The sequence below is a fragment of the Sphaerodactylus townsendi genome, linkage group LG06 (genome assembly GCF_021028975.2).
Source record: "Sphaerodactylus townsendi isolate TG3544 linkage group LG06, MPM_Stown_v2.3, whole genome shotgun sequence".
In the NCBI taxonomy this organism is placed as follows: Eukaryota; Metazoa; Chordata; class Lepidosauria; order Squamata; family Sphaerodactylidae; genus Sphaerodactylus; species Sphaerodactylus townsendi.
The window spans coordinates 6,634,650-6,651,410 of NC_059430.1; the positions used below are offsets into that span (position 1 = coordinate 6,634,650).

Sequence of the window (16,761 nt, forward strand, 5' to 3'; positions counted from 1 at the left end):
GTATTGATGTTTAGATAGAGCAAAGAATCCCTACAATGAAAGAGGTGGGACCCCTCCCCTTCCTAGCGAAAAAAAAGCTCGTGTGCAAAATTAGGACCGAGTGCACAACTTGTACCGTGTGCAAAACCTGATAAAGGTGAGGGGCACCACGTTGGTACCACTTTTTGAATATAGTTAGCACAGACCCAGCAGAGCTGACTGTGTTGCCTGCTGAAACCTGTGGTCTGGTGAAGCACTTTGTCCAGTTAGATGCATAATAAATAGAGACTGCACTGAGTGACTGTGTGTCACCAATGTCCAGTTCTTGTCTACACTGCATCCTGCAAGGTGGTCTACTCCGAGTAAATCTGCTGCTTCAACAGCCTTGCTGTCCTAGCCTCTGTTTAACACCCCCCCCCCGCCCCCGAGCCCACCACCACAGCGAGGAACCACACTGTCCGGAAGTTCTTCCTACTGCGTAGCCAGCGTGCGGAACCCACCCACCCAGTCTAGGCCTGTGTTTCCCCACCTCTCTTCCCTTCCACTCAGCCCCTCTTAGAGCGTCTCTAACATCAACCAACACTGGCTCGAGGACACTTTAGCCTGCCCCCCTTTTGATACATCAGGTCAATGTGACAGGCCCCCTGCCTGCTTGGGACCTGCGGGGTGGGGGATAGGTACCAAGTCTTGGAACGTCTTTTTAAGAACCAGAAACCTACTCTCTGCAGGGCAATTACCAGTCCAGGGGCCAAGGTATATACATATTTTATTTTTTAAAAAAGTTTACAGTTTCTTTAATTATACACAACTATTTTGAGAGGTTATTATAATTCTTAGAAGAGGCAGCGGCCGTGGCTTCGGGCATGCCCACTACATCATCACAATGCAAAGGGGAGGGGAGGAGAGGGGGGAGGAGGAAAGAGGAGGAGGGGGGAAAGCTCAGACTCAAATGGAAGGGCCGGGCGCCCCCCCCCGCCCCCCCTTTTTAAAAATCTTTTCTAGTATTCACACAATATGTACCAAATACAGTCAGTAAAATAAATGGCCATTTCTCATGCGGCACAGACGCCCTGCTCCAAGTGCCAGCACCACTCAAGACGAGCAAGAGGGAAGCAAAAAAGAAAATATATAGAGATATTTATATATATATATATTTATTTATTTATAAAACCAGAAGTCCCCAGATCCGCTGCCCGTGTCCCAGGGGGGGCCCACGGGCAGGGATACAGTGTCATCCGCGGACACTCCCAGGTCCACGCTCCCCATTCGAATCCACTCCAGTTAGGGGCTGAAAGATTTCCCCCGTCTTTCGCTGCATGAGAATCCCCGCCGTTCAGTGAGAGATGTGCAAAGAGCGTCAAGAGACCTACAAGGTGGAAGAGGATTTTTGCTTGAGTAGCCACGGACGCCTTGCTGGCCACCACACACTTATGTAGCCCGATGCCTGCAGTTGTGGGAAGTGAAGCTCTCGTGGACTATTGTGTTTGCAGTCTGTTGGCGGTCACCAGTTTGCCCAACCAAAGATTCACAGACGACCTTTGATTTGCGCGCCCGCTCTCTTTGTAATTTAAAGACTTTAGGCCGCAATGAGGAAGAGCTAACAGAAGGACAGCTTGAAGGGCAGCAGGTGGGGAAAAGCGGAATAAACATCTATTGTGTGCTTCGTTGGCGACTGAAGAGGCTGGCAAAGAGAGCCGACCCAGCTAAAGAAATATCCGAGAGTCAGAATTCCTCACTCCACTGCCCCCAAGATCCAACTTCTCCTGTCCAAAGGGGGGGGTGAGATTTTAAAAATAGGTGGCTGATCTTAATTTGTATGGATGGAAGCACGCATCACGCGGGAACGGGAAAAGATCGAACTCCACACCCATGCCTTGGGTTGGGGGTGATGGGGGGGGGGGTCAGAAGCCATTTTGGAGGAGGGACTTTGAAGATCCCAGGGTCACCTGAGCAGGTGGCAGCTTTGAAATGAAAACCAGCGGTTCAAAACAACCAGTAGTAGGCCGGTTGTTTTTTAGCTAAGTGGTGGGGGTAAGTGCCTAGTTTGTCCACGTGGGATGGGAGGTACACCAAACGGTCAAACAGTGGAAATTTGAGCATGCACAAAGTGTGCGTGTGTCAGGGGCGGGGGAGGCAGAAACTGTTTCCAAGATCTGATCGGGGGCACACTAGAGGATGGGGAAAGAGACAAGCAATTCTGCTCTCACGGGAACGTCTCCAAGATTTCTCACACAGCACAAAGGGTCTTCTTGCAGGGAGAGAACCCCCATGAGATTGTGGGTGCTGTCTGAGCATCGTGGGCCTGCTGGGACCGCTCTGAAGTTCGGTCCAAAAATGGAGGGATCTTTGTAGCCAAACAAGCTGCTAGGGCTGAGTGTGAAACTCGAGCTCCAGCCAACAGAGATGCTGCCACTGGGTCGCATCGAGGCCTGCCACGGTCTCCCCCAAGCAGTTAGACCAGGGGTGTCCGACTCTGGCGCTTCAGATGTTCATGGACTACAATTCCCATCAGCCCCTGCTGGCATGCCATGCCAGCAAGGGCTGATGGGAATTATAGTCCATGAACATCTGAAGCGCCAGAGTTGGACACCCCTGAGTTAGACCAACAGTTCAGATGGGAAGCAACGGATCCAGCTTTTATAGGCCAGGGATGCAGAGAGAGGAGATGAGTCAACATCGCTTTGGGGGAGGGGGGGTGAATCTCTTAATCGATGTTTGTGTCTCCACCACACGTTTCTTTCGGAAGCTTAAATCCAAGATTGTTTTTGTTTAGGAAAGAGGGGGAAAACGACCGTCAAGAATCGTTTGACGTCCGATCATGGGTTAGGATTAGAAATTTTTTTTTAAGTTACCTGAATGAAGAGAAAGGAATTAGAATGCTAACATTTTTATATACAGTACTGAAAAAATTTTTTACTGTCATTTGAGCTGGTTCCTCCATTGCTGCTGACACCCAAGAACTTAAGTCTATCCCCGAACGGCTCCTAAGAATCATCGTCCCAAGCAGAGTGTGAACGGACGCTGCGTTCTCACCCTCACCCCCCACCCCACTGGCTAAGGTGAGAGTCAGGGTACACCCTTACCTGTTCCATAGTTGATGCTCAACTCTCTGACAAGCCCTGCCGGCTTGAGCAGAGAAGTTCAGCTCATCAGTAAACCACCGCCCCTTTTTAGTCCGAAAGAAAGAAAAGAACTTCATTTTCGTTTTTTGAGCTTCATGCCTGTAATTCCAATTCTTGGTTTGCTTTTTGCTTTATTAAAGGAAAATAATCATGCCAAAGGAAAAGTCTACTTTACATAAAAATGTTTCCAAAAGGAAGAGGGGAGGAAAAAAGCAAACTGATTATGCTTTAGGACTGTATCCTCTCGCCCCCCCCCCCCCCCCGCACCGCCTCAAGGTGTTCAAAGAGGACAACAGAAAGGTGAGGATTTATTTATCGAGCGTAGCTTAACATTCTGTGTTCCGTTCAAGAGACCCCCAATGAAATTCCACACCCTGTCCTACCCCCAGAGTTTCCTCCTCCTCCCCAACGCCCCCCCGCTACCCAAAAACCTTCATCAAAAGAAGAGAAACGACAATCCAGGTTGGAAATCCGGTCCCTCTCGCCGGGCGCTCTGGCCACATTCAAGTTATCATCAACCATCTCAGGAAGGCGTTTCTGACGAGAGGCGTTCTGATCGTTAAATTTGGGGGGAGGGGGGCTGAAGAGAGAAGAGACACCTCCACGTGTTCAAAAGACAGCAGAATAAAAACTATTCCAATCTGAAGCATCTTTGAAAGCACACATTAGCAACTTCCTATCAAGATAAACATCACCTCTGCCCCCTCTGCAATAAGATTTCCCTCGACTGACTGGTGCGTTGGACCAACTTGCAGCTGCCGCGGAACACGAGCGCCAATGGAGATGTGATTGGCAGCCCAAGGAGCCGGCTGCACTGGCCACGGGCTCCAAACTCTTCAGAACAACCTCTCCGGCAGGAGGTGCCTTGCAAAGCAAAGACATCGAGGAGAGAAACTTCCTTTTTCTTTTGAACACAACTGTTGGCATTTTTCAAAACCGGGACCAAAAACGGGCCGGACATGATGTACTCCCAAGCAAACCGAGGCAGCCGTGGACAGCATTTGCTTGATGTCCCTCCGAAAACAAAAACAAAAACGGAATATCCAAATCCAGACCAATAGGGTGACTTTGTGGTCTCGATGCAGGGATGTAAAGGTTCCCCAAGCAAGCCAGACCAATCACAACAGGCCTTGGAGGCAGGCAGGAAGTCCATGCAAAAATGTATTGAAAATCCAAGCTGGTTTGTAAAAACAATTCTTTGAAGAACTCTGTGGATTTTGGGGTGGTGGTTGTTTCTTTTTTTTAAAAAGCAGCTCCATTCAAAGTATGAGCAACCACGCTGACCGGAAATTAGCATCTCTGTCTTCACTGCCTAATCTCTCTAGAATATGTTTTCTCTCTTTCCGTTCTGAAAAAGCTCTTCCGTTTTTGCATCCGAGGGTGCTTGCTGTCTTGGGAACCACTAATTTTAACGATGCTTCCAAACCCCACCCCACCCCCCAAAAGGCAAAAGGGGAACCTCGAGACCGTCCCTAGCAAAGCAACTTCAGGCCGACGAGTTCAGCAGCCCACGAGCCGGTTTAGCTGAAAATGGAACCCGTGGGTGGGGGGGCATGCATCGGGGTTGCGTTTACACCTACTGAAGTGGAATGTGGGAGATGCGCGATGGTGCACATTCGGGTTTCTGAGAAATGACCGAGAAATCAAGATCTAAAGGGTGATATATATATATGTATATATATCTCAATGCTATTATTCATAAAAACCTTGTTTAGTAATAAAAAATTGCTTTGTTTAAATATGAATATTATTGTCTGCTTCTCAGCGCGTGGTTAAAGGAAGTCATCGTCTCTCTGAAAAGCAGGGTGCCTCGTTTACTACAATTCCATATCCTGGGCCTCGTCTTCTGAAAAGTCAGACATGGAACTCTCCGAAGAGCTGTCTCCGGTGCCTTCTTCCTGCTCTTTGAGGGCTTCCTCTGTTGCATATTTCTGAATGTATTCTGGAAAGGACGGGAGAGAAAGAAGAGTTTACTTGGATGGCCAAGGCTGGCCCAATCTCTTCTGATCTCTGAGAGCCAGTAGTGGTTAAGACCAGGTGGAGTCTAATCTGGAGAACCGGGTTTGATTTTCCACTCCTCCGCCTGAGGGGCAGAGGCTTATCTGGTGAACCAGATGTGTTTCTGCATACCTACATTCCTGCTGGGTGAATTTGGGCTAGTCAAACACTCTCAGCCCCACCTACCTCACAAGGTGTCTGTTGTGGGGAATGGAAGAGAAAAATGTTTGTAAACCACCTTGAATTTATCTCACAGGAGATAAAGGTGGGGTATAAATCCAAACTCTTCTTCTAGAAAGCCCTTCTTCTAGAAAGCCCTGATTTGTTTCCCCACTCCTGCATTTCTTCCAAACTCTCTCAGCCCCACCTGCCTCATAAGGTGTCTGTTGTGGGGAGAGGAAGAGAAAGGAGTTTGTAAGCCACCTAGAGCAGTGGTGGCGAACCTTTGGCACTCCAAATATTATGGACTACAATTCCCATCAGCCCCTGCCAGCATGGCCAATTGGCTGGGGCTGATGGGAATTGTAGTCCATAACATCTGGAGTGCCAAAGGTTCGCCACCACGGACCTAGAGTCTCCTTACAAGAGAGAAAGGTGGGGTATAAATCCAAACTCCTCTTCTTCATCTCAGAAGCTAAGTGAAGTTGGCCTTGGTTACTTGGACAGGAGGACAGCAAGAAAGCCCAGGGTTGCTCTACAGCTGATGGCAAAGAGAGCCAGCGTGTGTAGTGGTTAAGAGCAGGTGCACTCTAATCTGGAGAACCGGGTTTGATTCCCTGCTCTGCCACTTGAGCTGTGGAGGCTTATCTGGGGAACTAGACTATCTTGAGAACTCCAACATATGCCAGCTGGGTGACCTTGGGCTAGTCACAGTTCTTTGGAGCTCTCTCAGCCCCACCCACCTCACAGGGTGTTTGTTGTGGGGGGGAAGGGAAAGGAGATTGTAAGCCCCTTTGAGTCTCCTTACAGGAGAGAAAGGGGGGATATAAATCCAAACTCTTCTTCAAACCACCTCTGTTTGCCACTGGTTTTGAAAAACCTACAGCTGCCGTTTGAGTCAGCTGCAACTTGATGGCACCTTTTATACTACGACCATGGTGGCGAACCTTTGGCACTCCAGATGTTATGGACTACAATTCCCATCAGCCCCTGCCAGCATGGTCAATTGGCCATGCTGGCAGGGGCTGATGGGAATTGTAGTCCATGAACATCTGGAGTGCAAAAGGTTCGCCACCACTGTACTACGAACAAGAAACCCACAGCAGATCTGGGAATGTGGTTTTGCTCAAGCGCTTCTCTTCCTTCCGAGGCTTGCTTGCATCCAAGCAAAGTACTACCAGTGTTTGGATTTTCAGCCAGAGGTGTGCCTCGCTGAAGTTCACCTTTACCTTGCTTAAGTGACCTTATGCCCTAGTCGACAGAAAGGCACCTGGAGGACCAAAAGCTTCCGCCACACAAGAAAAAGAGACCTTACCTTTAATTTTCTGTTTGTATTCTTCTGGTCGGTGAAGGTACATGGCTGCCGCGTCACCATTAAGGGGGTCTATGGGGTTAGGATAAGCCAGCAACTGGGGCAGGAACGACTCAAATATATTGGTGAGATCTGGAAAGAGACAGCACAGAAGAACAGTTGCAGGAGACGTAATGTCTGAAATGGCCTGCCAATATTCTTCCACAGTGAATGCTACATGACCATCTATTGAGCACCGGAGTTTGAGGCGCGAGACAGAAGTGCTGGCATGCCTTCCCTAGAGGGTCTAGCATTCAAGCAAGTCGCAACCAAGGTAGAAGGGGTTATAGAAACACAGGAAGGGAGGTGCATCTAGGCATCTAGCCACAAAGATGAGAAACAAGATTGCAGGCAATTCTGTCTGCTCTATAGGAGCCGAAAGTTTTAGTAATATACCGTATATACTCGTGTATAAGTCGACCCGCATATAAGTCGAGGCACCTAATTTTACCACAAAAAACTGGGAAAACTTATTGACTCGCGTATAAGTCGAGGGTGGGAAATACAGCAGCTGTTGGTAAATTTCAAAAATAAAAATAGATACCAACAAAATTACATCAATTGAGGCATCAGTAGGTTAAATGTTTTTGAATATTTATTTCAAAGAAAAACAATAAACTGGCTCTGTAAGTGGAAAAGAGGGTCAACAAGAACAATATGGTCTCAACAATAACTTTAAAAGTACAAAAACCTTAGCTCAACCAGCAACCAAGCTAAATCACAAGAGTTAAAATCCTTCAAAACTGGATTCCTCATCATCATCTGTATGTCCAAATGTAACCCAACTTAGATTTTAAGAGGAATATTATCAGAAATGGAAAATCTACTATTAGCTTCTATTGTAAACAATGGGGGATGGGGCACCCCCTTTGGGGGTCAATAACTTTGGATCCCCTGACCCAAACTTCACCAAACCTGGCTGGTATCATACAGAGACTCTCCTGATGAGACCAGCCAGGTTTGGTGAAGTTTGGTTCAGAGGGTCCAAAGTTATGGACCCTCAAAAAGGGTAGCCCCATCTACTAATAGCTCCCATTGAAAACAATGGGGAATGGAGGCACCTCCTTTGGGGGTCCATAACTTTGGACCCCGTGAACCAAACTTTACCAAACTTGGCTGGTATCATCAGGAGTGTCTTCTGAAATTTTGGTGCCCTGAAATTTTGGTGCCGCTAGCATAACAACTGTGCCCCCTGCTGGCCGGCAACGTAAAAACACACAAAAATTTTTAATGACCCGCATATAAGTCGAGGGGAGCTTTTTCAGCATTAAAAATGTGCTGAAAAATTCGACTTATACATGAGTATATACGGTAGAAGAAAAAGGGAAGAACGGATTCTCCGCCCACTGTAGTCCCGCCAATGGTGCAAATTTACTTGAGAGGAGGTATGGTAGTATTAGGACTAATAAATAAGACTAATAGAATTAGGACTAACAAAAGGAAACACTTCTTCGCACAACGTGTGATTAGTGTTTGGAATATGCTGCCACAGGAGGTGGTGATGGCCACTAACCTGGATAGCTTTAAAAAGGGCTTGGACAGATTTATGGATGAGAAGTTGATCTCTGGCTACCAATCTTGATCCTCCTTGATCTCAGATTGCAAATGTCTTAGCAGACCAGGTGCTCGGGAGCAGCAGCAGCAGCAGAAGGCCATTGCTTTCACCTCCTGCATGTGAGCTCCCAAAGGCACCTGGTGGGCCACTGCGAGTAGCAGAGTGCTGGACTAGATGGACTCTGGTCTGATCCAGCTGGCTTGTTCTTATGTTCTTAGTATGCTTCTTGAAAGATTCAAGGGATGTGGATCTCCAGTCACGTTTGATCAGGGGCAACCCAATAAGTCTTTATCAAGGGAAATGCCCATCACACACTGCTCAAGAGATACGAGGCAGGCAGCCTTATTTACTCTACAAAATTTATACCCTGCTTTTCTGCCCTAAATAAGGACAATCCCAATTCTTGATGCACCGAACTCACCATAGAGAGCTGTCCAAGTCTGGTTAATTACATCTAGACATACAGTTCCCGACCTGAGGGGGAAGAAAAAAAAACCACAATCACACAAAGAAAGGGATACATTCAGTTTGCAATTCGCTGGTGCTGAAGCGACACAGAGGCTAAGAGCGAGAGTGCAAAACCCCTCGGTTCAAATGTTACCCTCTGCTGTGAGGTTAATGTTGCTCTTCTGAATTTTCTTATTTACTCTGTCAGTGATGGCGAACCTATGGCACGGGTGCCAGAGGTGGCACTCGGAGCCCTCTCTGTGGGCACGCGCACACAGAGTTTGTCATGTGGGGGGCAGAAAATCACCCCCCCCACACACACACACACACATCTAGGCTGGCCTGGGCCACTGAGCACGACCTGCGCGCACCGCAGTGAGCAGGGAGGACGCGGCTGGCGGGCCTGGTGCTTGTGCTCCAGGCGGCGGCTGCCCGAGGGGTGGGGCACAGAGGAGGCAGAGATGCTAGAGGCACAGAGCGGTGAGCAAGGGACTTGCTGGAGGCTAGAGCAGGCTGGCCCCTGCTCGAGCGGGTGGGGCGGAGGAAGAGGGAGCCAACCGGTTTTTTCTAAACCAAAACCTCAGGATTCAGGTTAAATTGCCGGGTTGGCACTTTGCAATAAATAAGTGGGGTTTGGGTTGCAACTTGGGCACTTGGTCTCAAAAAGGTTCGCCATCACTGCTCTAAGTGGAAGGTTCTGATGTTTTTATTTGGGCACATTATACACAGTTCCAGGGGTCTGCAACCTGCGGCTCTCCAGCTGTTCATGGACTACAATTCCTATCAACCTGCCAGCATGGCCAATTGGCTGATGGGAATTGTAGTCCATGAACATCTGGAGAGTCACAGGTAATGGCCTATCTTTTGATTTTTTTAAATTGGCTCCCCTTCTAATTTCTGCCTGTCTGGGCTAACCAGGGGGAGAGGCAGGAAAGGTATTCCAAGAGTCCCAACAAGTCTCAGCATAGGAATGGGGTATGCCCCTTACAATATGCACCCCCTCCCCCCCAAAAACCCGATCAAGGATTTCTCAGCAGCACAGTAATGCTGAAAGCGTTTCCTCTTGGCCCAGGGCTTGTGGCCCCATTTCAGCAGAGCGGTGCCTCATGTTGACAGCCTTGTAAATGTATGAAATTATTGAGGGGGTCCAGAGCGTTTGCCACAACACACTCTCCCTTCCAATTTTACCTCTGAAAATAGTTTTACAGAACTGAAATTGAAGACCCTGCCCCCTGAACACCCTAGATGCTTTAAATTACTTACGCTTCATCGATGTTGGGATGGAAAATTTTATTCATGAATCCTGAGAAAGAGAGAAACAAAGGCGTTAATAGCAGATATCTATTATTATTCATGAACATGCCTGATATTCTAGGAGGGCAGGTATAATTAAATCCCAGCAAGAAATGAAAATCAGACACTCACAATAGAACATAAGGAAAGCCCTGCTGGGTCAGACTAGTGGTCTATCTAGTCCAGCATCTAGCCTCACGCAGTGGCCAGCCAGTTCCTCCGGAAGGCCAATAACCGGGCACAGAGGCCGAGGCCTTCCCCTGATAGGAGCCTCAGAAGAGTCCTGTTGGATCAAACCAATGAGGGTCTATCTCAGGGGTGGCGAACCTATGGCTATGAGCCCTTTCTGTGGGCACGCATGCACAGAGTTCATCATCTGGGGGGAGCGGAAAATCACACACACACCCCACACACACAGATCTAGGCTGGCCTGGGCACGATCCTTTACCTGGGAGTAAGCTCGGCTGCTGGCAATGGGGATTGCTTCTAAGTAAACCTTCCTAGGGTCGTTATTCACCCATTTGAAGCGTTGCACAGTTGCTTCACCAAGCTTACTCCCGAGTAATGCGTGCCTCGGAGCCAACCGTTTTTTCTAAACTGAAACCTCAGTATTCAAGTTAAATTGCCGTGTTGGCACTTTGCGATAAATAAGTGGGTTTTGGGTTGCAATTTGGGCACTCGGTCTCGAAAAGGTTCACCATCACTGGTCTATCTAGTCCAGTGGTGGTGAACCTTTGGCACTCCAGATGTTATGGACGACAATTCCCATCAGCCCCTGCCAGCATGGCCAATTGGGCTGATGGGAATTGTAGTCCATGAACATCTGGAGTGCCATAGGTTCGCCACCACGAATCTAGTCGAGCATCCTGCCAAACACTGTGGTCAACTAGTTCCTCTGGAGGGCCCGCAACAGGGCACAGAGGCCGCGGCCTTCCCCTGAGAAAAACCCCAGAAGAGCTCTGTTGGATCAGACTAGCAAGGGTCTACTTAGCCCAGCATCCCATTTCTCTCAGTGGCATAAACAACAGGGCACAGAGGCCGAGACGTCTCCTCCATGAAATTAGCCTAACCCTTTTGAAAGGTGTCTGTGCCCAAGGGCATTGCTACATCCTCTGGCAGTGAATTCCATGTGTGAATCACTCACCGGATAAACAAATGTTTCCTTTTGTTTGTCCTGAATCTACCTTCCACCTGTTCCACTGGATACTCACGGGGTTCTAGTATTTCGGGAACAGGGAAAGACTTCTCTTTGCCAGCTCTTTCCATACCCACACACCCCAATCCACGACAACTTCCAGCTTAGACCAAGCTGACAACTGAAACTGGATTCCACGATCCAACACCAGCCAAAGGAATCCTCAGCGTCAACAACAGCAACCTTGCCTGACCTTTAAAACCAACTGATTGAATCTGGACCTCAGCAGTTCGGAAAGATACCTGCTGATGCCCAAAGTCTTTGAAGAAGAAGAAGAAGAAGAGTTTGGATTTATATCCCCCCTTTCTCTCCTGCAGGAGACTCAAAGGGGCTGACAATCTCCTTGCCCTTCCCCCCTCACAAACAAACACCCTGTGAGGTAGGTGGGGCTGAGAGAGCTCCAAGAAGCTGTGACTAGCCCAAGGTCACCCAGCTGGCGTGTGTGGGAGTGTACAGGCTAATCTGAATTCCCCAGATAAGCCTCCACAACTCAAGTAGCAGAGCTGGAAATCAAACCCGGTTCCTCCAGATCAGAGTGCACCTGCTCTTAGCCACTGCTCTTAGCCACTACTGCTCCCAATCTGATGTCTTGAACAATCGCAGTTCACACGGGATGCGTTTCTTCCCAAGGTTACTACCCATGCCACAACACTATGGGCATCTTCAGAGGACACTCCTGGGAGATGAATCTTAAGCCACAAGGTCTTGCCTCCGGCTAAACTCGCCTTAAGAAATATCTCCCTACTAGAAAAATGTCACTGTCTCTATAGGTGTGTGGCCATGTTGGCCTAAAGCAGCAGATGAAAGTTTTTGAGTCCGGTGGCACCTTTGAGAACAACAAAGTTTTATTCTTGGTATACAAAAGCATGTACCTAGAATAAAACTTTGTTGTTCTCAAAGGTGCCACCGGACCTTTAGCAAAATGTAAAGTGATGCACATAGGGGCAAAAAAATCCAAACTTCACATACACGCTACAGGGGTCAGTGCTATCAGTCACAGACCAGGAAAGGGATTTGGGCGTCTTAGTTGATAGTTCCATGGGAATGTCAACTCAATGCCTGGCAGCTGTGAAAAAGGCAAACTCTATGCTGGGGATCATTAGGAAAGGAATTGATCATAAAACTACAAGGATTGTCATGCCCTTATATAAAGCAGTGGTGCGACCGCACTTGGAGTACTGTGTTCAGTTCTGGTCGCCACATCTCAAAAAGGATATCGAAGAGATAGAAAAAGTGCAGAGAAGGGCAACAAGGATGATTGAGGGACTGGAGCTCCTTCCTTATGAGGAGAGGCTGCAGCGTTTGGGATCTCCTTTAAGGCTTTGGAGAGGAGACGTCTGAGGGGGGATATGATTGAAGTCTATAAAATGATGCATGGAGTAGAAAATGTGGACAGAGAGAAATTTTTCTCTCTTTCTCACAATACTAGAACCAGGGGGCATTCATTGAAAATGCTGGGGGGAAGAATGAGGACTAATCAAAGGAAACACTTCTTCACAAAACGTGTGATTGGTGTTTGGAATATCCTGCCACAGGAGGGGGTGATGGCCACTAACCTGGATAGCTTTAAAAGGGGCTTGGACAGATTTATGGAGGAGAAGTCGATCTATGGCTACCAATCTTGATCCTTCTTGATCTGAGATTGCAAATGCCTTAGCAGACCAGGTGCTCAGGAGCAGCAGCAGCAGCAGAAGGCCATTGCTTTCACCTCCTGCATGTGAGTTCCCAAAGGCACCTGGTGGGCCACTGCGAGTAGCAGAGTGCTGGACTAGATGGACGCACTAGACACACCAAGGTGGTTTGCTTTTCCCTGTCTCTGTGCAGCAACCCTGGACTCCCATCCTTGTATGAACCAGGGCTGACTTTGCTTAGCTCAAGACCGGGCAAGATCTGGCTAGTCTGGGGCATCCAGGTCAGGGCATATTTTTTATCTGCCAGGCGAAAACAGGAATAACTTCCAACTTGGGAGAAACAGAATGGACGTCAGCTGGAGAGTGACACACGGGCACGTGGCGTTAAGTCAGCGCTCTGCCTTGTGCTGATGATGAGCAGGGGACGGGTTTACGGGGACGCTGACAGGTTCACGCCAGTCCAATCCAAGAAAACAGCAAGGCCGGCTTCTCGTGCTACGACAGCTGCAGAAACCAACTGTTCGCTTAAGAGTCGTTCTCTGCTGCTCTGCCCGCTCCTGCGACGTGCTTCGTTTATACCCCGCTTTCCTCCCCATTAGTGAGCGAGGATGCCGTGGCTCAGTGGCTTGTCGTGCAGAAGGTCCCGAGTTCAATCCCTGGCATATCCACTTAACGTGATGGGGAAAAACCTCTGCCTGAGAACTTGAAGAGCAGCTGCCAGTCAAGAGTAGACAATGCGGACCTTGATTGACCAAAGGCTGGCAGACGGGATCCACCAAGACAGGGGGCTGCAACCTGCGGCTCTCAAGATGTTCATGGACTACATAGAGTTCTTGTGGAATTGAGATAGAGCCCACAGGGCCCTGGTCTCATTGGACAGGGTGTTCCACTTGGTTGGGGCCAAGGATGAAAAGGCTCTGCCTCTACAGTCGAGGGTAGCTGGATATTTTTGGGGCCAGGGATCACCAATAGATTGTTGTTAGCAGAGTATAATGTTCTTTGGGGAACCTACTGCGAGAGGCAGTCCCACAGGTACGGTGGTTCCAGACTCTTTGGGGCTTTAAATGCCAGCACTAAAACCTTGAACTTGATTCGGTACTCCACCCGCAGACCACTGGTTGAGTGCGGCCTCTCCACGGCCTCTCCGGAAGGACCAGTGCAGCTACTTTTTGGTCCAGCTGGTTTCTGGATGGGACCCAAGGGTAGCCCTGCGCAAACTGGAGCAGCAGTGGTGTAGGAGGTTAAGAGCTCGTGCATCTAATCTGGAGGAACCAGGTTTGGTTCCCAGCTCTGCCGCTTGAGTTGTGGAGACTTATCTGGGGAATTCAGATTAGCCTGTGCACTCTCACACACGCCAGCTGGGTGACCTTGGGCTAGTCACAGCTTCTCGGAGCTCTCTCAGCCCCACCTACCTCACAGAGTGTTTGTTGTGAGGGGGGAAGGGCAAGGAGATTGCCAGCCCCTTTGAGTCTCCTGCAGGAGAGAAAGGGGGGATATAAATCCAAACTCTTCTTCTTCTTCCTCTTGGGGCACGTATTTGACTCGCTTACAGCTAAAGCTGTCTTTCACCAGACAAGGAAACCTGGGAGGAGGGACCAACAACACCGGCTAGATTCAAGTTCAGTAGCATCTTCAAGGTCAGCAAGATTTTCCAGGCGCGAGCTTTCGAGAGCCACAACCTGATTGGCGTTGTAGACACGCCAATCAAGGTTGGAGGCAGTTCACAGAGGACCCAGGAGTTTAACGCACAGTTAAGCGCACAAAGCGCCACGTACAGAGGGGCACAGTAAAGCCACATGCGAAGTCCACAGCCAAGGTCAAAACAGGGCAGGAACACAAATAGGGGCTTCCACGTCAGAAGCAGGTACAGAGGGGTATAGCACAGCCAAGGCCAAAGTCCAAACCAAGGTCCCGGCAGGATTCAAGTGACAAGAACACAAACAGTGGCTTCCGAGTCAGAACACCCTGTTGACGCCACCACGCAGCCTGGTTTCCAGCCCCCTCTAAACTGAATACCCCCCCACCCACCAGTACAAAACCCTCTGCAGCCGAGTTGCTTCAGTCTGGCTCCTGCAAAGACTTCTCAGTGAGGCCAGCTTGACCAAGAGCTGCTGACTTGCAGCTACTGCTGCGTCTTTTCTCCTGTTAACTGGCACGCCGTTACTCCTGGGGCTGTGGAGACACGGAGGGTGAGGGAGCTGGCGGTGCCCCTCCCAGCTTGGAGCAGCAGTGGCATAGTGGTTACAAGCAGGTGCACTCTCACCTGGAGAACCGGGTTTCATTCCCCGCTCAGCCACTTGAGCTGTGGAGGTTTATCTGGTGAACCAGATCAGCTTGTGCACCCCCAGGACACGCCAGCTGGGCGACCTTGGGCTAGTCACAGTTCTTCGGAGCTCTCTCAGCCTCACCCACCTCACAGGGTGTTTGTTGTGGGGGGAAGGGAAATGAGCTTGTAAGCCTCTCTGAGTCTCCTTTCAGGAGAGAAAGGGGGGTATACATCCAAACTCTTCTTCGTCGTCTCGGTGACAGGAGGCTGGGGAGTCTTAGTGCTGGGGCCAGGCTTTGTTTGAGTTTTGGGTCCTGGTCCTGGAGGCACAATTGGAGGGTCTGGGTCGGCAGGCACTGCCAGGGACTTTGGCACCAAACCTGTGCCCTCTCCCACATCTGTGACCTCATCTGAGGAGTCCCCAGCCATGCTGGACTGAGTCATTAGCAATCGGTCTCTTAGGAGTGGCTGTCCTTGAATCTAACTGTTCTACTGCATACCATCATGACTACCCTCTGAAACGGCAACGCCAAGAGTGGGTTGCTAGTCAGCTGCACGTGGAGGCGATGAAGAACTGTGCTCACACTGGGGTGCTATGTCCATGATGGTGAACCTTTGGCACTCCAGATGTTATGGACTACAATTCCCATCAACCCCTGCCAGTATGCCCAAATTGGCAGGGGCTGATGGAAATTGTAGTCCAAAACATCTGGAGTGCCAAAGGTTCGCCACCACTGTGCTATGTGGTTTCCGGGCAGCATGGCCGTGTTCTAGCAGCATTCTCTCCTGACGTTTCGCCTGCATCTGTGGCTGGCATCTTCAGAGGATCCTCAGGAATTGACGCCCAGGAAGTTGGGTCACAGATCTGTCGGCATCATCCCTACACAGATCCTCTGAACATGCTAGCCACAGATTCAGGCGAAACGTCAGGAGAGAATGCTGCTAGAACACGGCCAGACAGCCCGGACCACCCAGCACCTCAGTGATTCCGGCTGTGAAAGCCTTCGACAATCCATTGTGCTCACACTCTTCATATGAAGATGTGGTGCCCTTCCAGACAGAAAAGAGGCTTAGCTTTTGCACCCTGTGGCAAGCTCTTTTACCATTGAAGCCAGTGGCATTTAGAAGTGCTTTACTTTAGCGAGGACTCCTATGGCTGTATAAAAATAGAGCGTTGCCCTCCGAGAACGGCAGCTGGTTTGTCACAGCCTCTTCCACGTCCTCTTGGCAATGAGTCAAGCCTTTAAAACTGATCCGAACAATGGACTGCTGGCTGGTTGCTCGGCAGTAGCTTCGCCGGCCTCCCCAGCCACAGCAGAGTAGAGCCCGTTGCACTTTCTTGCCGGCAGAACGGGCTCTACTGTGACTTCCCACAGTGCTTGGAGCAGCAGTGGCGTAGGAGGTTAAGAGCTCGTGTATCTAATCTGGAGGAACCGGGTTTGATTCCCAGCTCTGCCACCTGAGCTGTGCAGGCTTATCTGGGGAATTCAGATTAGCCTGTACACTCCCACACACGCCAGCTGGGTGACCTTGGGCTAGTCACAGCTTCTCGGAGCTCTCATTGGACAGGGTGTTCCACCAGGTTGGGGCCAAGGATAAAAAGGCTCTGCCTCTACAGTCGAGGGTAGCTGGATATTTTTGGGGCCAGGGATCACCAGTAGATTGTCATTAGCAGAGTATAATGTTCTTTGGGGAACATACTGCGAGAGCCAGTCCCACAGGTACGGTGGTTCCAGACTTTTGGGGGCTTTAAATGCCAGCACTA

The 16,761-nt window shown here is 49.5% G+C and overlaps 1 protein-coding gene across 1 annotated transcript in view; it reads right to left on the reverse strand.

Annotated features, from left to right (window-relative positions):
- Positions 1 to 728: 728 nt before the first annotated feature.
- UBE2H (ubiquitin conjugating enzyme E2 H) overlaps positions 729 to 16,761 on the reverse strand; it is a 60,317-nt gene continuing 44,284 nt past the window's right edge. The window contains exons 4-7 of the mRNA XM_048499995.1: positions 9,875 to 9,914; positions 8,586 to 8,638; positions 6,574 to 6,702; positions 729 to 5,043 (exon numbers count right to left, since the gene is read on the reverse strand). Coding sequence (XP_048355952.1) covers positions 4,919 to 5,043; positions 6,574 to 6,702; positions 8,586 to 8,638; positions 9,875 to 9,914 — 347 coding nt within the window. The 3' untranslated portion in view covers positions 729 to 4,918. The remainder of the gene's footprint in view (positions 5,044 to 6,573; positions 6,703 to 8,585; positions 8,639 to 9,874; positions 9,915 to 16,761) is intronic.